The sequence below is a fragment of the Leptonychotes weddellii genome, chromosome 9 (genome assembly GCF_054177405.1).
Source record: "Leptonychotes weddellii isolate Sample4059 chromosome 9, ASM5417740v2, whole genome shotgun sequence".
NCBI classification, from domain to species: Eukaryota; Metazoa; Chordata; class Mammalia; order Carnivora; family Phocidae; genus Leptonychotes; species Leptonychotes weddellii.
In genome coordinates, this window is record NC_138377.1 from 18,943,892 (window position 1) to 18,967,788 (window position 23,897).

Consider the following 23,897-nt stretch of genomic DNA (forward strand, 5'->3'; position numbering starts at 1 on the left):
CATAGTCCCAATAGTTTATTTTTGCTTTTGTTTCCCTTGCCTGAGGAGACATATCCATAAATATGTTGCTAAGGCCAATGTCTAAGAGATTACTGCCTATGTTTGCTTTTGGTTTTCTGGTTTTAGGTCTCACATTTAGGTGCTTAATCCATTTGAGTTTTAGTGTATTGTATAAGAAAGTGGTCCAATTTCATTCTTTTATATGTAGCCATCCAGTTTTCCCATCACCATTTATTGAAAAGACTTTTTCCCATTGTATATTCTTGCCTCCTTTGTCATAGATTGATTAGCCATAGAGGCAGAGGTTTATTTCTGGGCTCTCTATTCTGTTCCACTGATCTATGTGTCTATTTTTGTGCCAATATCATCTGTTTTGATTACTACAGCTTGAAATCTGGGATTGTGATTACCTCCAGCTTTTTTCTTTCTAAAGATTGCTTTGGCTATTTGAGGTCTTCGTGGTTCCACACAAATTTTAGGATTATTTGTTCTAGTTCTGTGAAAAAATGCTATTGGTATTTTGATAGGGATTACATTGAATCTGTAGATTGCTTTGGGTAGTATGGACATTTTTAACAATATTAATTCTTTCAATCCATGGGCATGTATCTCTCTATTTTTTGTGTTATATTCAGTTTCTTTCATCAGTGTCTTACAGTTTTCAGAGTGTAGGTTTTTCACCTCCTTGGTTAAATTTATTCCTAGGTATTTTATTCTTTGGGGGACAATTGTAAATGGGATTGTTTTAATAATTTCTCTTTGTGCTATGTCCTTATTAGTGTATAGAAACGTAACGGATTTCTGTATACTAATTTTGTGATCTTGCAACTTTACTGAATTCATTTACTAATTCTAATAGTTTTTTGGTAGAGTCTTTAGGGTTTTATATATGCAGTATCATGCCATCTGCAAATAGTGACAGTTTTACTTCTTCCTTTCCAGTTTGGATGCCTTTTATTTTTCTTGTCTGATTGCTGAAGCTAGGACTTTTAGGACTATATTGAATAAAAGTGGTAGAATGGACATCCTTGCCTTGTTCCTGATTTTAGAGGAAATGATTTCTGTTTTCCACCCTGAGTATGATGCTAGCTGAGACCCCTTTTTTCATGTATGGCCTTTTTTATGTTGAGGTATGTTTTCTCTAAGCACACTTCGTTGAGAGTTTTTATCATGAATGGATGTTGTATTTTGTCAAATATTCTTTCTGCATCTATTGGGATGATCATATGATTTTTATCCTTTCTCTTGTTAATTTGATATATCACATTGATTGATTTGCAAATACTGAACCACCCTTGCATCCCAGGAATAAATCCCAGTTGATAACGGTAAATGATCCTTTTAATGTATTATTGAATACATTTGCTCATAATTCTTTGGGTATTTTTGCATCTGTGTTCTTCAGACATATTGGCATGTAGTTTTATTTTTTTGTTCTATCTTTATCTGGTTTTGGTATCAGGGTAATGCTGGCCTCATAGAATGAATTTGGAAGTTTTCCTTTATGTTCTATTTTTTGGAATAGTTTGAGAAGAATAGGTATTAACTCTTCTTTAAATGTTTGGTAGAATTCAACTGTGGAGCCATCTGGTCCTGTACTTTTGTTTGTTGGGAGTTTTTTGATTATCAATTCAATTTTGTTACTAGTAATTTGTCTGTTCAAATTTTCTATTTCTTCCTGATTCATTATGGGGAGATTGTATGTTTCTAGGAATTTATCCATTGTTAGATTGTCTAGTTTATTGGCATACAATTTTCATAGCATTCTCTTATATTCTTTGTATTTCTGTGGTATCAATTGTTATTTCTCCTCCTTCATTTATGACTTTATTTGTTTGAGTCCTCTCATATTCTGATGAGTCTGGATAAAGATTTATCAATTTTGTTTATCTTTTCAAAGAACCAGCCCTTGGTTTCATTGATATTTTCTATTGTTTTATTTTTAGTTCATTTATTTCTTCTCTAATCTTTATTATTTACTTTTTTTCTACTAGCTTTGGGCTGTGTTTGGTCTTCTTTTTCTAGTACCTTTAGGTTTTAAGATTAGGTTTTTTATTTGAGATTTTTCTTGTTTCTTGAGAAAGGCCCATATCACATAAACTTCCCTCTTAGAATTGCTTTTGCTGTGTCCTAAAGATTTTGGACCATTGTGTTTTCATTTTCTTTCGTCTCCATGTATTTTTTTATTTCTTCTTTGGTTTCTTGATTGATCCATTGATTGTTTAGTAATACATTGTTTAGCCTCCATGACTTTTGAAGACTTAGTAAGAAGAAATAGAATGTAAAATATCTCAATAATTTTTATATTGGTTACATGTCAAAATGATCTTATTATGTATATATTGGGTTAAATAAAGTATATTATTAAAATTAATTTTTCCTGTTCCTTCCCCCTCACCTGTTCCTTTTTACCTTTCTTTAATGTGGCTATGAGAAAATTTGCAATGGTGTAGTGGCTTGTTATATTTCTATTGGACAGCACTCTTCTATACTAACATTTAGAAACTCTTTGTAATCTTTTTTTATACTACAGTGAACACATCTGTCTTTTTCTCTGGATTATAAGTTTCTTAAAGACTGGGATATAGTTAAAAAAATCTTTGGCTTACATGTGTTACATGTAATAAGTACTCAAACGCGTAATAAGTTAAGCCAAAAAAATGTCCCATTCAAATGCTTTTTCTTGGGTGAGGATAGCTAGTTCTCTGGGTTTTTAAAGGGGAAGTTTTAAAATTCAGGAGTTTCTGGAGTTTTAGGTTAGTAATTGCAAATACTTCCTTCTGTAAGATTGATGCCTCAATAAATGGGACTTCTTGCAACAGAAAAGGTGTATGGTAGAATCTTTTTCTCATGGTTTTTTAAAATTCATATAAGGCCATCTCTAATTTTTAACACAGAGGATGCTTAACTGTATCATAAAGTAGATAACTACCAAATAGTTGTGCTATACCAGAGATATGGCATTATATTGGGGAGGATATATATTTAAGGGCTCAGGATCAATTAAAAATGATATAGACATAAACAGTAACATATCAGAATTTCAATTCAAACCATCAAATATTTATTGAACATCTATGATGTGCTGGGTATTGGTCTAGGCTCTTGGGATATGTAGAAACCAACAAAAAATGTCCATCCTTGTGGAGCTTATGTCCTATTATGTTTATTATAACATGATAAATAAGTAAATTATATAGTTTGCTAGGAGCTAATAAGTGCAACAGAAAAAAAAATAGAGCAGCATGGAACTAGTTACAATTCTAAGTAGAATAGTCAGGACAGGACTCACTAAAAAGGTGCCATTTAGGCAAAGACTTGATGGAGGTGAGGGATTTATCCATAGAGTTATCTCAGGCAAAAGTGTTCCAGACAGTGATGAGTCAATGCCAAGGGTCTGGTTAAGGAGTCTGTTGGTGTGATCAAGGAATAGCAGGAAGGCAGAGCAGTTGGAACAAAGTCAACAAAAACAATTGTAGGAAATGAAAGCAGTGAGACAATTGGGGCCAAATCATATGGACTTTGGCTTTTGCTCTGAGAGAACTGGAGAGCCATGTAAGAGACTGTGCAGAGGAATGACCTGATCTGACTGAAGTTTTAAAAGGATCACTCTATCCTGATCCGTTGAGAATATACCAGAGGTTGGCAAATTGTTCTGTAAAGAGCTGGAGAGTAAATATTTTAGGCTATGTGGGCTATATAGTTTCTCTCGCAGCTATTCAAATCTGCTGCTATAGCATATGTCTACCCATACACATGAATGAGCATGGCTATGTTCCATTAAATCTTTATTTATAGAGACCAAAATTTGAGTTGCATATAATTTTCATATCGCCTCAAAATATTCTTCTCCCTTTTGATTTCTTTAACCAATTTTGCTCTCTAGATGTACAAAACCAGGAAGTTGGACCAATTTGGCCAGAAGGCAGTAGTTTGTCAACCTCTTAAATAGACTGTGAAGGGATAAAAGGAGAATAATGGATACCATTTAGTAATCCAAGGAAGAGGGATGATAATCTAGACCAAGGCAACAGCAGTTAAGGTGTAAGAAGCGTTCCTATTCTAAATGCATTTTGAAGGTTAAGCCAAAAAGACTTGCTGATGATTTGGATGTGGGGTAAGAGAGAATGGGACGAATCAAGGAAGATCTCAGGATTTTCATCTGAGCACCTAGAAGGATATATTACCATCAACTGAGATAGGGAACCCTGTAAGTAAAGTGGGTTTTAGGGAGAAGATCAGAAGTTTCATTTGAACATGTTGACTTTGAGATGCCTATTAGATATCAAAGTGGAGATGGTGAGGAGGCAGACCGGATGTACAAGTTTAGACTTTGGAGAAAGGTGTGGTGTGGAGGTATTCTTTGGGGAATCATCACAAATAGATAGTATTTAAAGCCTTGTGATTGTGTGAGGTCAGCCAGGGAATAAGCATTGATAGAGAAGACAAAAGAACCAAAGACTGAACCCCAGGTTATCACAACATTAAGAGGTTGATGCAAAGAGAGAAAGGAGCAGTCAGTGAATTAAGTAGAAAACCAGAGTAGTATGGTCTCCTGGAAGCAAAGGGAAGAAAGGGAATCAGTGAGGAGGAAGTGAACAATATACCAGACACTGCTATAACAATATACTGCTAATAGATTATAAAATTGACCATTGGATTTAGCAAATGGATTCATGGATGACCTTAATGAGATCGGTTTCCGTGCAGCTGTGGGATTGAAAACCTAGTTAGAGTGGGTTTAACAAGCAATAGGAGGAAAGCAAAAAAAAAGGCAACTCTTTTTTTCTAGCTTTGTGACAGAGGAACCAAAGAAATGATGGGGGAGAAGTGGAGTCAAGAAGAGGTTTTTTTAACATAGGAAAAACAATGTCATATTTACATGCTGATGGTGATAACAATAGAGGAGGAAAATCCAAAGTATGATAATTTTATTATTTTATAATACCTTAAAGAGGAAAATCTGTACTCCATTTACTAGAACATAGACATCCTTGTCCATAATTATACAAGGTAAATAATATACAGAGATAATAAAAATAATTTAATTAGAATAACTAGCTGTAAAAAGGTTTTGATTTTTAACTGACAATTTTGTTTGCCACCTTAGAATTTAGAAGGACTTTTTCTTTGGGGATAAACTGTGTGACCCAATTCTGTTGAAGAAGCTGAGCTGATACCTTAATTTTCCTCTTCATTAAATTTTCCTATAATAGAGGCATTTGATATCATTCCACTGACCTTAGAGCTAACATCATTAGCCTTATTTAGCAGTAATTTTATTATCAACAAGGTCGATGATGATTTTTCCCTTGAAAAATATTTCTGGGGCACCTGGGTGGCTCAGTCATTAGGTGTCTGCCTTCTGCTCAGGTCATGATCCCAGGATCCTGGGATCGAGCCCCACATCGGGCTCCATGCTCAGCAGGAAGCCTGCTTCTCCCTCTCCCACTCCCTCTGCTTGTGTTCCCTCTCTCGCTGTGTTGCTCTCTGTCAAATAAATAAAAAAAAATCTTAAAAAAATATTTCTGTATGTTAAGGCTAATACCAACTTGTACACTTTGTCCTCCCTTTCTTAGTTGATTCAGAGCAAGCACAATCAGAGGAAATACAGGGGACTAGGAAATAAATCAGTTGTTGTCAACTTCCATGTTCCCATTTAACACTTAGTTGGCAATTCTCAGAAGGCTTTGTAATTGGAAAGCCAAAGTAATAGAAATCGTTATAAGGTTTTAGCAGAGATATTTCAAAGAAGTTTCCGAACCTCTCTGTGGAATTAAGACCAACAGAAGATAATCTACTGATTTTCCAGCCTGCTGGTGTCTCCCTAAACTCAGACTTGGAATAAACAATTAATTATCATTTAATTTAGGATATCTTTTAATACATAAGACAAAACTGAGGATCATCTTAGGAACGTTTGAGATGGTTTACTTAATAAAACCTTAAAGCAAATAGGTGGATTAGATGCTTCTGGACATTTTTTCCAAACATGGATTTTTTTGATGGTTGTTGTTAGTATATTAAAAAGTTAAAGAATCTTTCTCTGAAAATGGTGGACAATACTACACAATTTCTGAGGCAGCCACGTAAGTATGAAATCATTAGCCCCTGCATTTCCTTTTCAGCTAACTGGGACAGACAATAAGAAGCACCAGCCACAGGTTTTATTTTTGTTCTATATAATTACCATCTCTAATCCTGAACCATTCAACCATTCCTACTCCTATACTCTGTACTGTTGCCATTACCAGCTTATGGTGATTCTTGAAAAGTTTCTGAGTATATCCCAGATGACACATCAATCATCAGGGGCCCCTTCTCCTATTTAATCATGGCATGAGGGGCCTAGAAGTGGTATTTTTAGGTTTCAGGGATAGAATAGAATGAGTGGTTGGAGAGAGGGTATTGAGACCAGGATAGATGGGAGAGTTGGTGTAGGTTGAAGGTCTTCCAGATGGTAGAGAGAGTGTGGCTGCAGGGTGAGTGGGTTTAGAGAGAGCTCATGAGGACCATATAGCTTGGATGGTCAGTTAAAGAAGCAGAAGAAAATACTTCAACTTCCTTCAGTTATTGCTCCCACTAGTGGCTCAACTTGGATGTCTGGGAAGACCAGAGAGTGCCAGAGGTGTGTGCTCACTTTTTCCCTTTCTCCAAAGCCGGCCCACAGATGGTGAAAACAGGCATGATGTCAGGCAGCTCCTTTTTCATCTGGACCATGGCATCGATTGGGCAGGGTATTTCATTTCTCCAACATTTGGTGAAGCTATTAATACTTTCCCTCGTTCTTTTTCTGTCAGAATGCTTAAGGAACACTTGGAGAAATCACAGAAATATCTGAGAGCAAATAGAGTGAAGTGGTCCTATTTGTTTTTAATAACAAATCCTTGGAGTCCCATATTCCCACAGATCCACAAATCTAGTCTGACAATATCTAAATTTGTCCTCTCTAATACCAGAAGCCTCTTTCACGTGATGTCTAGAGAACCGAGGTGGAATATAATAAAATTTAAACCTGGGTCTTGCTAAAAAGAAACAGGGACGATACAGTTTTGTTTTTCTCAAACTTTTACCTCATCTCCTTAGTATGGCCCTTGCTGAGAAACTTGAAGAGCCTCCAAGAGAACTGAGGTTCTTTCAGACTTTTTTGAACTCTGGGGTTAGCCCTTCAGATTCAGATGTAGTGAAAGAAAATGGAGTCATGGGAATAAGTTATAAATAGGCTTTTGTCAAAATACCTCCTGCCTGAGGGGCAGATCTGTAGTGCTCTTTCCAATTGTAAATTTCCTAATGATTAGAATCCTTTGTTTAAATCCTATTATGGTGAATTATTAATACATCATTACGTGGTTTCCTTATGCCTGACCTATTTCTATAGTGCGTTGTGACTCTACCATGAGTCATTTTGTTGGAACCATGTTGTCATTTAAGACTGAGAGGCACACGCCTGACATCAATTAGACTTTTTTATTGTGTGCTGTCAAACAGCAATTGCCATCAACTTCCCAATCCCCTCCATCTAAAAATACTTCAATAAATGAAATAAAATATTCCTAAATATTCCCCAGATAGATCCCCAAATTACACCAAATGGGTGATAGAATCCAAGTTGTTTACACTATCTTGATTACCATACTTTGTTTAAAGCTTTTTTTTTACTTATTAAATTCATATGACCGATAACAAGTAGTTGCTTACTTTTCCTGCAGCAACTTAAACAGCAAGCATTTATAGGAAATGTGAATTCTGATTTAATGTGATTAGGCTGTCCAATAGGATAAATCATAAAGGGATTTTACTTTTCTTGGTTTTTAGCTTGCCAGATATAGCTACCAAATAGGCACTTTACGACTCACTGGCTTAGATTTATCACATCCTAAAAATCGAAATTTTGTAATGGCTAGATTATTGTTCAAGTCACTTTCAGTGTGATATCTGCCTCCCTCTCTGATAATTCTAAAGACACATTAACTCAACTATCTGATGAAATTGTCCATTATGTACCTTTTTTTAAAATGCCACATTTTTAATGTTAATTATCTTAAAGCATAATACTATTATAATAATTTCCATTCCACTGTCTTTTAAAAAAAAATATTTATTTCTTTGAGAGAGACAGAGATAGTGAGAGAGAGCATGAGCGGGAAGGAGGGGGAGAAGCAGTCTCCCTGCTGAGCAGGGAGTCCTGATGCGGACTCCATCCCAGAACCCTGGGATCACGACCTGAGCCAAAGGCAGATGCTTAACTGACTGAGCCACCCAGGCACCCCCCATATCACTGTCTTAAAAAAGTATGCACGTGATAAAAAAAAAACAGCAGTACAGAAGAGTACCAACTGAAAATTTTCCATCTGTATTAGTCTGCTTGGGCTACCGTAACAAAATACCACATTGGTGGCCCAAATAACAGAAATTTACTTTCTCAAAATTCTGAATCTAGAAGTCCAAGATTCAAGTGCCTGCAGATTTAGTTTCTGGTGTGGGCTGTCTTCAATGGCCACTCTCTGGCTGTGGACCTTTGTGAGTTTTTGTGACCTTTTCTCTGTGAGTGCATGAGAATGAAAGAGATCTCTGGTGGCTCTTTTTCTCATAAGGACTCAGTCCCACCCTTATGACCTCATTTAATCTTAATTATCTCCATAAAGGCTGGGCATCCAAATACAGGCACACTGGGGGTTAGGACGGTAGACACAATTCGGTGTGTAACACCACTCAATCCCTAGTCTCAATCTCCAGATTGGTCAATTTTTTGTTTTAATTCTTCTGGTGGTTATTTTCATAATTCTGTTACATACTGAAGTACATTTTTTTTGGGTATAGATATTTAGACAATATAACTTTTAGCTGACTATAATAAAGAATAAGAAATCAGTTGACAGTGTTATCTGCTAACTCCCAGCTTTAAAAAAATTTTTGCTAGTATTAATTTTAACTTTTTCAATTGGTTGACTTTATAACCTTTGAAAACAGACCTTTATTTCTTTTTTTTAAAAAAAAAAGATTTATTTATTTATTTTAGAGAAAGAGAGAGAGAGAGCATGCACAGAGGGAGGGGCAGAGGGAGAGGGAGAGAGAAATGTCCTGTTTGTTCAATTTGGTCTTTTTTGGTGTGCTATTGACATGCAGTTCATTTTCCTCAAATGTCTGGTAATTCTGCTGGTTCACTTATATTTTTGAATGAAAGATAAGGATGGTTAATGTCAGGTTAATGGTGTATATATATTTTCCCCAAGATGCCTTTCCCTGACCGGGGGGCTGATGGTGATGCCTGGGTCAATGTCCAGGCTTCGTTTTATGATGTGAAGGTAGAAGTAGGCAAGTGGGCTGGGTCTGCCCCTGCCCCAGACCAGGAGTTTGGCCCCATCTACACTGATCACTCATTTCCTTTAAGATCACTTTCTTGATTTCAGCCTGGGGCAGACACTGAACTTGTCAGTTGTTCTAACTGATGTAGTGAGAGGTGATGGGGGGCCACATGAGACAGATTTGCAACTCATTACTCTAGTTAGCCCCTCAGTCCTGTGACTTTCAGGCTCTGGGACCCTGCAGGGAAGAATACATCCCTCCACAGCTGCGGCCTCATCCAGTCACTGTGTTCTGGCCGCTGCCTTCTCCACTCTGTTATCCATCAGCTCCAGGCCACAGACTCTCCATCTTTCAGAAAGCCACGAGACTGCGGTCTGTTGTTGGTGTCACTCCTCCTGTTCGCAGTATGGCTTTGGCTCGGTCCCATTTTATACTCTTTCACTGTCAATTTCAGTGAAATTTGAAAGAAGAAGGTTGGTGGGTGCCAGGACTCAGTTCATCCCTCTGAGCTGGAACTTTTCTATCTTTTAAAACAGAATGCATTACAATCCGGTTTTTCTTGTCCCCTTAGTATTCAGGGTAAAAAATCACTCTGTTGTGTTACAATACATTCCCTCCAAAGGCTGCAAGCGGTTAAAAGTATTTCTTCTCAAACTGTTATTGTTTTGAGTTCTTGTGATTATAGTTTTCATTTTTTGCCCTCACTTTTGCCTTATTGCCACTCTCACGGTGCTGCTCTGAATTACACTCTTTTCTTCTAATTGGCTACTTCTGATATAAAGTAGATGATCCATAAGGCAAGAATCAGTAAACTTTGAGGGTGTTTTGAGAGACATTCCTTTGGGCAACCTGTATAAACTTTAGGGCATGAATTTTTGTGATATCTATTATGATTGGCTTAAGGCCCTTTATCCTTAATGATTTGGGTCTATCTTCAGATAATTGAAAGCTGCTAGATAAATTTAACTCTGACCAAGTATTATAGATTTATCATCTTCATTAGACCACTATTTAAATTCCTAATGTCAATACTAATCATATTTTTTCTCTTAGCCATCACTACCTGTCAATGGATCATAATTCAACTAATCATGAGTAGGTTTTTCACATAAAGACCATTTATAATCAAGATACAATTTTATACTTAAGTTATCGATAGTCAACAATTTATTTACTAATATGAATTCAGTAGCAAATTTGCCAATTGTTTTTTTCCTGTCTTGAGTTGTAACACAGATAATGGTGACCCTAAAAGAAGCTCACAAATTAGAAAAGCATCACTATCAGACTCAGCACAATCATTTCATAGGAAGAAAATTTATTTCATGTTTGAATGCAAATTTTAGTAATAATTGTGTTGAAGTTACTTTTCTGAATGCAAATTTTAGTAGTAATTGTGTTGAAGTTACTTTTCTAGGATTGTTTCCAAAGTGTTATTTCAACTACTCAAGATAAAACACATTATTTATCAGGATGTACTATTTCAAAATATCACAGGTGAGAAACACATATCAAAAGGTAACACAACTGTTTAGTTTCATTAGTTACAAGTGAACTAGTGGATAAGTCATGATTTCAACTGTGTATAATATTTCTTTTTTTTTTAACTGTGTATGATATTTCTATGAAGATGTCCAAGTCTCAGTGATAATCAGAAATGGGTATTGCTATGGGGATATCCTAGGGGAGTAAGGGGGACCATCTCTGGGGGCCCATTGGGCCCACTAACCCTACTCCACAGACTTAACACAACAAAAGCTTTGAATTCCTTGGTGTGCTTCATGAGCACTGAGAAGCAAATGCCATCTCTGTTTGGGATGAAATTAAGGGGCTGTTTTGACAGAAAATCTGAAGAGTACATCTATGGATAAAGATTGATCCTAACCATTTTAAGTAAGGGAGTACTGTTGGGGAATAGAAATTATGTCCAATGATCAACAGGTTGGAAAGAGCTAGCAGTTTCAGAGAGAAGAAACTTCTCTTGATAGCTTTAGTACCTACTGTGGGTTGGAAACAAATCAGTAAAGAAACCAATCCCTGAAGACAAGTTAAATGTTTTCAAGTGAATCTTCACAGTGAAGTAGTAACTGTAGTAACTCTGAATAACCAAAATTTGCAAAACCACATTTTATTCTATTCTATTATATGAATACCAATCTCTTTTTGGCCTGATAATTGTAGCTGTGTAGATCTAGTAATTCAATGAGTGATTCAGATCCAGCCCAGTATGGTTGAGACATCATAACCAAAAAGTAAACAAAGAAGAAATTTCCTGGGTCATATGTCTAGGCTCCAAAGAGAAAAAGATGGTGGTCCTACAAGATAGGAAAAACAGATCCTTCTTTCTTCGTGCTTTTCTTTTTGGTCATGGAAACATGTTTTAAGGGAAAGGGATATACATGGAGTTTTAAAACTGGAAGAGGCCATCAAGCTCTTTCATTTCTAGATTTAGAAGTGGCCCCGTGATTTGCCAAGGGCCAACAGTTACCTTGTGTCCAGCCTGCTTTATTAATCAATGGGTGATTTAGTGTGCTCTGCTCATAATTCCCACTTGCTGCTACTTAGAAATAGTTCTAGAGTTCATGTCTTTTCTGCTATGAGACCAGCCAAGAAGAACAATTCTTAGTTTGCTCAGCCACATAAGCTGAAATCTTGCCAGTTTTTTTTTTTTTTTTCCGGGCAACACATAATAGTTGGGTCACATCAGGTAGATCCTTGTGAAGAGATGATTAATAGTTTCAGAGTCTGAAAAAAACAACTCAAAGCTAAGCCTTTCCCCTCCTTCACCTCATAATAGCTGCTTCATGCATGTATCCTGTTGGACTTTTCAGTTTTGAGGAATTCACATTGTCTTTGGTTGTATCCAGGAACATGAAGGGGGACCAAGCCAACATGGGGCTAATTTTATATTGTGGTCACCAACTAAGTTAATAGCATTTGCCATTTGCTGAATCTTTATAGTATGAAATGCTATCTATAAGTGAGAAGCTCAGCGTTGATCTGGTTCAGTTGATCTCTGTTGCGCATCTTACACAATGGCACTGCGGTTAGCATCAAGCAAGTTTTCTAGAAAGTGTCAGTTATTTTGATATCACCTGGGATTCAGATGTGCTGGTAGCCTCTCTTCCTTCTGGGAGGTAATGATTAAGTGGTAATGCTATCCCCTCTCCAGAGATGAACTTTTGCCCCATGAGACATCACCTGCACAAGGGTTAGGTCAGCTGTCTTGTGTATATAATGGGTTTGGAATACATGTTCAAGAAACCAGCATTTTAGAAGTCCCCCTACCACTGTGAGTAGTGTAGGGTCAGCTTACAAAACTGTTTGGTTATACTCTTTTGGGATTTGGCCCTGCTTATTTGGGGTTAGGTGGGAGTTTTCAAGCAGTTCATAGTCATCCTGCATGTTGGGGAGACTTTGCCTCATGTCCCGGGTAACCTTTTGGACCTGAATGCCAGTGCTGTTCTTTGGAGAAACCCTCTGGCCCCGGTATGCCTGGGCCTGACGTTTACAGATGCCAAACTTGCTAAGCAGGATAAATACATCCCTCTGAAAGGCCTTCGTGAAAATAGCATAGAGAAATGGATTGGCGCAGGAGTTAAGTGGATAGAAGAGAACCAGCAAGATTTTGGAGTTGGTAACGGTGATGAGAGGCTTGTTCATCAGTGCTGACAAAGCATAGAATGAGATTGGGGCCATGCACATGAAGTCAGTGAAGATCAACACAGCCATCCTTTTGGCAATTTTGGTGTCTTTGTCCCCTGGGTTGTACTGGGGATTTCGGACTGTGATGTAGATCTTCACATAACAGGAGCAGACGATGATAAAGGCAACTATGTTGAGCAACAGAACAAGGATAATATATGCCAGGGCAAGAGGTGTCTCAGTGTCCATGGGCAGGCAGATGCTGACCTTGGCATAGCTGCTTATTCCCACCAAAGGGAGCAGGGCGAGCAGGAAGCAGCAAACCCAGCCCCCAACCATGATGGCACATGCATGCCTGAGGCGGATTTTCCGGTCCAGGCGCATGGCGAAGGTAATGGCGTACCAGCGCTCCAGGGTGATGACTGTCAGTGTATACACTGACAATTCACTGGCAAAGACAGTGAAGAAACCAGCTGTGTTACACCCAGGGCCTGTCTGCCAGTCGATGGCATGGTTGTAGTACTCAGAATGAGTGTAGAGGTCTACGGAGGCGATGAGGAGCAGATACATCCCCATGCAGAAATCTGCAAAGGCCAAGTTGCATATGAGAAAGCGTGGGACAGTGAGTTTGTAGTGGCTGGTGAGGAGGATGATCAGGACAAAGACATTGCCCAGGAGAGCCAGCAGACTAACAAACCACACCACGATTCTCAGGAACTTGTAGCCCATTATGTCTTCACAGGGGTTGAACTCATCTGACTTGGGAGTACACACCATGTCTTCATTGCCCCCACACACAGTGTAGTCATAATGGCTATCAAAGGCCTGTAGGGTCTCTTCCTGTGGGTTTTTTAGCTCCTGGCCAAAACCGAGGATCTCATCTTCTTGTTCTTCAAAGAAGACATAATAATGAGAGTTGCTGTGGGTATCCTGGAACTTGGAGTTGTCCTTGTACCCAGCATGGCTGTCACCCAGATACTCCTCGTACTCCTGGTCAAAGGGGCCATTCAAAGCATTCACAGATTTTCTCTGACGCAGGCTCCGAATACTGCTCTCATTACACATTAAGGACTCAAGGATTCTGCAAGGCAACAGAAATAAGTCACTGCTTCCTGAAAACCCCTAACGGTTCCCATAACACTCAGCAAAGTATATGGAATACTTACTATGATCTACATGATTTGACAAGATTTTACATGATCTAGTCAGGCCTTTTCTCCTACATCATTTCCTATACCACCCCACCCCACTCAAGTGTCCTTTTCTCAGAAAGCCTTCCCTCATCTCCCTAAATAAATTGTCCTACTTTATGTTTATTTCTTTTATAGTAATATATGATATCTTCTTATTTGCTTGCTTATTTTCTGACTTCCTCTACTAGAATGTAAACAAAGTGCAAGAGGGCTCTTGTCCAACCTATTCATTGCTATGGGATAGGACAGTGCCAAGCACATAGTAGGTGCTCAGTAAATATTTATCGAACAAATAAATGGATGCTATCATGCAGGCATACTCATGGAAGTGAGATTTAGTTTTTCACTAGCCCACCATACTGAGATCACAAAGGATTTTTTGTTGATTTATCTGTTGTGCTCTGGTTAAAATGCCCAGTGGACTGCCTATTCCAACCTGTTTGGGGGTTAATGAGAAATCTGGGCCCTGCCCTTGAAGGCCACTCTAGCTTCCCACCCATCCCTTTCCTAGCCAGGGCCACATGGCGTCAGTATCAAGCCTGCTATCACCACCCCCGTACCCGATGTCTGGCTTTTGGCAGGTGTTAGGCCCATACTGGTCTTTGCACAGCCATTCAACTTTCCCTTTTGCTTCTGCCCCACAACTAGATTTCAGTTTGTTTCTGACTGCAAATATGAGTCAGAAAGTCAGCCAGTAGATATTGCATAGACACTGAGAAGAAGTGAATAAATGAGAAATGAAGGTGGTGTTAGGACAATGGGATTACACGAGACACAAGGGGGGAATAAAGCAGAGTAAAAGTGTAGGTGAAGACAAGATGCAGAGAAAGCATGGAGAGAAGAAGGCTGTCCCTCCTTTGCAGCTTGCAAGGATAATAAAATAATTCACAACATAGCTGATATTTATTGAGAATTTAAAATATTCCAGGTCATGGCAATAGGTGTTTTCTATTCAGTTTCTCATTTAATCTTCTCAAAACCTCTGTGAATGATAACATTACAATCTCCATTCACAGAGGCTCAGGGAAGTTAAGTAAGTAGGCTGGAATATCACAACTAGAAAGCGGCAGACCTCGGGTACAAAGCCAGCTGAGTCCAAAGCCCACACACAGGTAACCAGTAAGCTGTGGCATTTGCAAAGTCTTAATTGCTTGTGTTGCTAAATTTGTCCTCATAGTTGTGTCATCTAATATGTGTTGCAGAACCTAATATGTATTGAATCTGGAGACTAGGAATCATGTAGTATAATCTCTACAAGATTCTACACGACCCCCATACCTCCCTGCTGTGATCCAGTGACATTGGTCTTCTCATCTGCAGTCACTTTGAGTCTGCAGGGGCATTGTGTCCTATGGAGTTCATGTTTCTTATGGATGCTTCAATTCTTTCCACCTGGCTTTCAAATCACAAACCTTCCCCAAACCCAGAAATTACTTCAACTTCCACCAACACCTCTTGTCGCTTATTCCAGACACCTGCCATTTACCCTCTGATTTTCTTCTGATTCTTAAAAGCACAGCAGTGGCTCGGATAAGAAAGGTCAGCCCGTGTGAGGTGAAGGAAACTCAAGGAAAGTGGAAGCTTCTTTAGAGTCCACGTGTTTCTTGCTATCAATTCCTTCAGGTGCTCTAGGCCTTTGGATGGCAGGGCAGCGACGCTGGTGTAAGAGACGTCCCTGGGAAGGAGAGAACACAGAGCTGGTGAGCAGCTAGAGCCTTCTACTTCTTGACCAGAAGGTCAAGCAGGCCTGAGATTAATAGGGGCTTGCTCCTTTCTGCTCTTGAACATAGACTCAGTGCTTTAGATACTGCCACTGGTCTAAGGAGGGATATTTGGCTTCTCAGTTGATATGTTACCAGGGACTCCCCATTTTTATTACTTAGAATTCCAGTATGCATCGATACAAATAACAGTTAGCAGACATTTTATTTTATTCATTGCAATAAATGCAAATTCTTAGAATCAGAGACAGATATCAGTTTTACTCCAGAAAATTATACCATATAACTACTAAAGGGTCTCCAGAGGCAAGAGAAATATATTTGAACAGGCTTAAAGGGGCCTGAATTGCTCTCAGTCTCTTTGGGGACTAGGGATTTGGGATTAATAAGCTGTTCACTGATATGGACCAAAACTGGTATCATGGAACTCTTCTAATGATGCAGAATTTGGGACTCATACCAGTTACATGGTGAATTCATGACTGAGAACAAACTCCCAGAGTTTCTTTAGAAGGCTATAAATGTATTTCATGGAAAGAAAATGCCAGTATTTATATTAATAATTTAAGATTATTTAGATTAATAACCTGAGAAGTGAGATTCAAGGTACTTCCAAAAACAATGGAGAGGGTGGTAAAGCTGGGGACATAGACATTAGTGTTAGTTACTAAGGTAGAATTAATTCACATTGCAGTGTGACATTTCCTGTTCTTTTCTCAGTGCCAGGGAGTCCAGGTTATTATATGTCTTGCTCCATCATTTTTACTTGCATTGAATAATAGCTTGAATAAAACCATGAATATTTAACCTAATATCTCTCATTTTATATTTTATAAATTAAAATATTCACTAAATATTCTTATATTTTATATATTTTATAAGGTTTTATAATTTTTTTAAAGGTTTTATTTATTTTAGCAGGGAGGGGCAGAGGGAGAGAGAGAAAGAGAAGCAGACTCCCTGCTGAGCATGGAGCCCAGTGACAATGCGGGCCTCCATCTCACCACCCTGAGATCATGACCTGAGCTGAAATCAAGAGTCCGATTCTTAACTGACTGTAAAAAATTACAATTGTTTAATAATTACATTTAAAAATGTTTAATATAATTAGTAGTATCTTATTAGCAAGAAAATGCCAATATTTACAGCTTCTTCCTCCATATCATTGTAATTTGACTTAGCTGGGATTTACATTCTCAGGGTTCAAGGCTGCTAGAATTTGCTAGTCATTTTTTATAAACATGAAGCTCTCACAGTAACCCCATTCTTACTACAGTGATTCTCAGGGAAGGGTGTCACATTTGCTAGTCTATTTTGTATGTACTTTAAAAATTCTATAATTTAGCATTTCCCAAACTTGCCTGGTGGGAAGAATTACCCTTGGTGCTTATTACTATGTGAACCCAGGTAATTTTTAACATTAAGCAAGTATGTTTGGGAAACTGGCATAAATGAACAACTTTGCTGTATTTGCTGAGACCTGAGGGAGTTTGGAGCCAGCCATAAATGTAGTTGGGAAGTAAATGAAGCTAGATGTTGCTCTCTTGCCTCGTCTGTCCTTTTGATGCAGCATTTTCTCTTTTAGCCATGCTGTTTTCGAGGGGTTGCTATCTTTCTGCCTCCAGCTTTCTGAAAGCAACTTATGTGTCTCTTTACCCAGTGATGCTTTCATGTCAGTGAAACAAGAGAGCATCTCTTGGCTCATTTTCCCTCCTTTGCTGTCTGTTGGATACACTGATTACATGTGTTCATCTGAAAGAGTTTATCCTTCCAAGTACTGTGTTTGCATTTTAATAGATATTTCTTGAGAGAATACTGAAGGGACCATCCCACTTACTGAATGGCAAAACACCCCAAAACTAAGTGGCATTAAACAACAATCTTTTTATTATTAGCATAGCTTTTGTGGGTCAGGAATTTGAACAGGGCATGGCAGGGATGGCTTGTCTCTGCTCCATGGTGTCTGGGGCTCAGCTGGGAAGACTTGAAGGCTAGGACAAGTCAGTGACTGGGGCTGCTATTATCTGCAGACTCCTTCACTTGCGTATCTGGGCCAGAGCTGAGATGACTCAAAGCTCAGCTCAGCTGGGATTGTTAATGTGGCTTTCCGTGGGGCTTGGGCTTCTCATTCATGGTGGTCAAGTTCTGAGAGGGGGCATTTTGAGAGGAAGCATCTGGGGTGTCCCAAGAGAACTTGTAGATTTAAAGGCAGGGAACATAGAACCTATCTCACAATGGGAGGAGTGTCAAAGAATTTTGGGCCTTATTTTAAAGCTGCTACAAGTGGTGGGGATAGCATTGAGGCAGATATTTGGTGAGAACTGGGAATTTATCACTCTGCAAATCAGTGTTTCTTGTCCAGGAATTACTTGCAATACAGACTCCTGAGCCACACCCCAAACCAAGTGGATTAGACTCTCTGATGGTGGGGCCCGGGAATCTGCATTACTTAAGATACTCTCTAGGTAATTTAGAATCTCACTTCAATTCTCAGAACATTTTTTTTATGAAGTAGGTGGATGTTAAAGCTAAGACAAAGAAAAGGAGGCATGTTATATCCAAAGAGATTCAGCAAACCAAGGGTGGAGCTGTAACTGTAATTTGGATCTATAGTTTAGGTTCAGTGCCCTAGGAACTTTTCTCTACCCCTTATCATCAGGTCTCTGGAGTCTTTTTTGAACACAGATCCAGGTGTGGCAATACTCCAGGGACTCATTAGGAATCTGGGAGGGAGGAACTGATTCCATGGTTTGTCTGAGTGTCGGTAAAAAGCATATCTCAGGTGGCCTCCAGTTGGGTCCCAGTGGGGCTGAATTGGGAGGGTGCTTATACAGGCATGGAGAAAAGGAGGTGTTGGAGAATGTGTGTAAAACTTATGATGAGACATCTGTAACATGATGAGAACTTGGCATATAGTAGGTGTTCAACAAATGCCTTTCTTGCCCAACTTGGGGTTTATCTCAGCACAAGTCAGAAGCAAGGAACCCGGCAAATGCAGCTCCAGGCCCGATCTTGACTTGTACATCCAATTGCTTATTTGACATCTCATCCTGGATGCCTCATAGGCAACTCCAACTTAACAGGTCCATCCCAAACTTAGCTTTTGATCTTCCATCCCCACCCAGCCTACTCCATTTAATCTAGGGAAAAACAACAACAACAACAAAACTTCTCTCCCCCCAAATCCCCAAATCCATGTAATTACATCTCCAGTATAAGCTCTCTAGTCCAAGCTAACATAATCTCTTGGTGCAATAGCTTTCTTGTCTACCCTTCTTCCCTTCCGGTGCATCCTCCACACAGCAGCCAGAGTAGTCAGACGTAACATAGGGGTTGAGTAAGGTCACTCTCCTGCTTAAAACCTTTCAGTGACCTCCCAATGTACCATACATAACATTTACTCTTCCCACCATGCCCTTTAATGTCCTGAAGATCTGGCCCTTGCTTATACCTCCAAGCTCATCTCAGGGGCCTCAGGCCACTTATAGCCCAAATTGGAATCTCTCTGGAGCCATCTCACTCCCTGTTGGTGCAAGCCACTTGATGTAGCTCTAACTATCCATTAGACCTGCTGTTAACCTAAAGTGCTTCTGAGCTGCTGCCCTTTCCTAATGCAGGCTGCTCCACTCATGCTCCTTTGGTACTTTATAGAGTCAGGCAAGGGGAACAATTGCTTTTCCCCCTTTTTTGGGATTTAACCTCTCTTGCAGAGATCTACAATTTTAATCAGACAGTCTGGCTGCTATCAGAAAGGAAGGTAGGAGTTCCGTTACACTTGAAAATGGTTGTAGTACTGCCTCTCCACTCAAAAAATCCCTAATGGAATGATTCTTCCCTCCAAGCCTACTGGTGTTTATGTCCTATTTTCTCTCCACCATCTTCTAGGACTTGTGTTCCCATGGAGTCTCTCTTGCCCTTGCCCTACATTTATGCCATGCATATCTACAGTAAGATGCAACTGAACTATACCCTCTAATCAGATATTAGATTAGCTGTTTATATGTCTGTAGCTGTCCACAGTCTCATGGTTCTCATTGCTACCACCTTAGTTTAGGTCTGAATTACATTTCACCTGAGCTGTGCCAAAACTTCCTTATTGGTCTTAGAACCCACCTTCAGACTTAAGACAGAGGGTTCTTTCTAAAACTTGGATCTCACTGTATTGCTTTCCAGCTTGAAGCCATGGTTCCTCCAATGTCTACACAATGTAGTTCAAGCTTCCTAGAGGAGTATTCCTTGTCCCCAGTGGGAATTTCTTCCTGAATCCTGTGTAATGTTCTTGATTTTTTCCATTTCACTGGAGCACATTTTTGAGTAATTTCTTAGAAAGGCTATATATGAGATATTTTCTACAGCCTTGCATGTCTGAAAATGACTTTTTTCTACTCTTATATTCAGTTGATACTTTACCTGGCAATAAAATTTTGGGTTGCAAGAGTGTTTCTTCAGAATTCTAAAGGCTTTACTCTTTTGAATTCTAGCACTCATTGTTGCTTTTGGTAGGACTGATATGATTCAGGTTCTTGTTCTTTGGTCATTGACTTGTTTTTACTCACCGGCAGTTTTTATGACACACTCTCTCTCTCTCTTTATTTTCCAGCTTTACTGAGATACAATTGATGTATAACATATATAAGTTTAAGGTGTGCAACATGATGATTTGGTACATGTATATTTTGTGAAATGATTATATGGCACTCTCTTTGTTCCCGGTGTGAGATTTCATGAAGGTATGCCTTGGTATGGATCTTTTTGCACTTACTGTGCTGGCCCCTGGGGGTGGGGGTGAAGCCTTCAGTCTGGAGAGCTGTGCTCTTCAGCTTTAGGACAATTTTTGGTATTGTTTCTAGGATAACTTACTCCTCTCATTTTCTTTGTTCCCTCTCTGTAATTCCTAGTAAATGAAAAAGGAACTTCCTATATTCGTCAGACTTATCTCCATTTTTTGCTTGTAATTTTTTCTTGTTATTTTTTATGATATTATTTTTAAGTAGTTTTTTAAAAAATATTTTATTTTATTTATTTGAGAGAGAGAGAGAGAATGAGAAAGAGCGAGAGAGCATGAGAAGGGGGAGGGTCAGAGGGGGAAGCAGACTCCCCGCTGAGCAGGGAGCCCAATATGGGACTCGATCCTGGGACTCCAGGATCATGACCTGAGCTGAAGGCAGCTGCTTAACCAACTGAGCCACTTAAAGTGTCCCTTTAAGTAGTTTTTATACCCAGTGTGGGGCTCAAACTCACAACCTGAGATCAAGAGTCACATGCTCTACTGACTGAGTCAGCCAGGCGCCCCTTCCCTATTATTTGTATTGAGTCTAATGGTAGACTTCCTTGACTGTATCTTCCATCTCTTCTACTGAATTAAAAAAAATTAATTAAAATTTTTGTTTCCAGCTTTATTGAGGTATAACTGACAAATAAAAATTGTATAGATTTATGGTGTCCAATGTGGTGTTTTGATAGATGAGTACATTTTGAAATGATTCCCACAATTAAACTAATGAACATACCTGTCACCTCACAGAGTTGTTTTTTTTTTCTTATGGTGAGAACATTGAAGATCTACTCTCTTAGCAAATTTCAAGTATACAAAATAGTATTTTAACTACAGTCACCATGCTGTACATTAGATCCTCAGACCTTATTCATCCTGCATAACTGAAACTTTGTACCCTTTGACCAATATCCCTCTATTTCCCCATCCCCTCAAGCCTGGCAACAACGAATCTATTCTCTTACAATGAGTTCAACTGTTTTAGATTCTGCATATAAGTGAGACCATGCAGCATCTGTCTTTCTGTGCCGGGCTTTGGATTTTTTAGTTTTAGTTTGATGAAAGCCAGAACTCTGCCTATTCTATTCACTGCCATATTTTTGGCACTGAGACTGGTGCTTGAAAGACAGAGGTTCTGAATACATAATTGTCAAATGCATAGATATATTTTAAAAAGAGCTTTCATGTTTTCCTTTCTTTCTTTTTTTTTAAGATTTATTTATTTATTTGAGAGGGAGAGAGAGAATCTCAGGCAGACTCTGTGCTGAGCTCAGAGTCCTACACGGGCCTCAATCCCACGACCCTGAGATCAGGACCTGAGCTGAAACCAAAAGTCAGACACTTAACCAGCTGCACCACCCAAGCACCCCTTCTCTTCCTTTTTTATAGTGTATTTGAGGAAGCACACATAATGTTTAGAAATGCTTTTAAATTCTGACTATCTGGATTTGAATCCTGGCTTCTGCACTTACTATCAGTCACTGAACCCTTTTGTGCATCAGTTTCTTCATCTTGGGTTTGTTGAACAATCGTTGACAGTGTGTACTCAATAAATATCTATTGTCATTATTGCAGTGAGAAATGTCTTCCCAGATTTATCTCAGGTCACTAATGGTGGCCTTGTTAAAAGTTCTCTTCTGTTCTCTGAAATGTGTTTGGCTCCTCCAGGCTTATTTCCACCCCCCTTGTTTATCTTGGTTTCAATCTTTCATGTTATAAGCATTCTTTGGCTGGTGATCCTAGGTTCAGGCTTAAGAGCAAGACTGAAAATCTGATTGGGAGCTTGTCCACGGGCAGAGTCTGCTTTAGGGCAATTGTGTGGGGGAGTTGGCCATTATGCTGTTGGACCCTAAAATGCCAGAATATGGTGCTCTCTTTTGTTTTAGAGTTTTTCAACTTCTTCAGAAAAGAGACTTTAAATCTCTAGCTTAGAGGGGAGGTAATCTTGGCTGCTGGCATTTTGCATGAACAGGGCAGTGGAGTAACATTTCCAGATGTAGACCTTCAATAAATCCTTCTGTCTTTAGCCCCATGTCTCATTCTTTCCAAATGCCACACCCATCACCTCCCGGTCCCATGCCCATCAGATGTTCTGCAGGACAAGGCAGCTACCTTCAGATATATGCTTCTGGTGACTAGTACTCTTACTCTTACATTCGCCTTCCTTCCCCTCTGCTTTGTTTCTTTCAGAATTCTGTAGCTCACCAGACCACCCATGTATCCTCATCTGCCCTCTCTGTCCTTGTGGATTTATGTATATTAAAAATTCCTTTCCCATCTTTTTAGGGGTCTCTTATGAGGGAGAGGAAATAAAACCTTAGGTTTAATGTATCACTCTTAATCATTACTCCATTTAGCATGTATATCTGTGCAAGAGCTTAGAACAAATACTCGTTGAGTGCTGAGTCAGCCAGACAACTAGACAGTTTCCCATCTCCGGAGTTGATGGGGAGAAAGAGCCTCAGTATGATGAAAGCCCCATATTCAACCAGGCAGGGATCACTTTAAGTTCTTTGAAGCTGTATCTTTCCTCATTCACCCACTTTTTTTTTTGACCACTTTGAATCCAGGATTTATTAATAGTGTACCTTCCTTTCTAAAATAAAACTTTCAAAATATAGTAGAATTAAAAATTTTGTTTTCAGAGTGAGAGAATACGGAGAGTAGCTATCAGCAATAAAAGGATCCAAAATGATTTGTGAGTGCAGGCATATGGAGGGAAACCTACAAACTGGAGGTCTGCCCTCTCTTAGTGACTTGAGCACTTTCCACAAAGGGCTCATCAAGTGATGGGCACTGAGCTTTCTGAGAATTTGTCTCTAACAAGTATTTACCCACAAAACAGAATGCAGCTGAGCTCAGCCTGGCAGACAGTTGGAAGCCTAATTGTCTAGGTCATGGGAACCATCTCAAGTTAAGTGTCTAATGAAAGTAACAGGACATGAATTAGGAGAAAGTGAGATCTAGAGGGTTATATACAGGGCAAGAAGATCACTGAGTTTGAATGATGCCAGGAAAACAAAAAAGAGCCAATTGATATTCGATGTCATAGGAAGAACAAATTGCTCCTCGAGCAATTATATACCCTAACATCCCCAAACACTGGAACAATTTCCATTTTTGTGAGATGTGTTGTCATTATTATTTAAGATGAACCTTTGATGAATTCAATTGCAATGAATAAGCACTACTTAGCTTGCCAGTGTTTTTCAGCAGCAATTGCAGGTCTCTTTTGTGTTTGCTTGTAAATAAATGTGG

The 23,897-nt window shown here is 39.0% G+C and overlaps 1 protein-coding gene across 4 annotated transcripts in view; it reads right to left on the reverse strand.

The window, feature by feature from the left end:
- Nucleotides 1-9,185: 9,185 nt before the first annotated feature.
- TSHR (thyroid stimulating hormone receptor) overlaps nucleotides 9,186-23,897 on the reverse strand; it is a 154,163-nt gene continuing 139,451 nt past the window's right edge. For all 4 annotated transcript variants that reach the window (XM_081830108.1, XM_081830107.1, XM_006733353.3 and 1 more), the window contains exons 10-11: nucleotides 15,631-15,819; nucleotides 9,186-14,032 (exon numbers count right to left, since the gene is read on the reverse strand). In XM_081830108.1, the coding sequence (XP_081686234.1) occupies nucleotides 12,619-14,032; nucleotides 15,631-15,819 (1,603 nt within the window). In that variant the 3' untranslated portion in view covers nucleotides 9,186-12,618. The remainder of the gene's footprint in view (nucleotides 14,033-15,630; nucleotides 15,820-23,897) is intronic.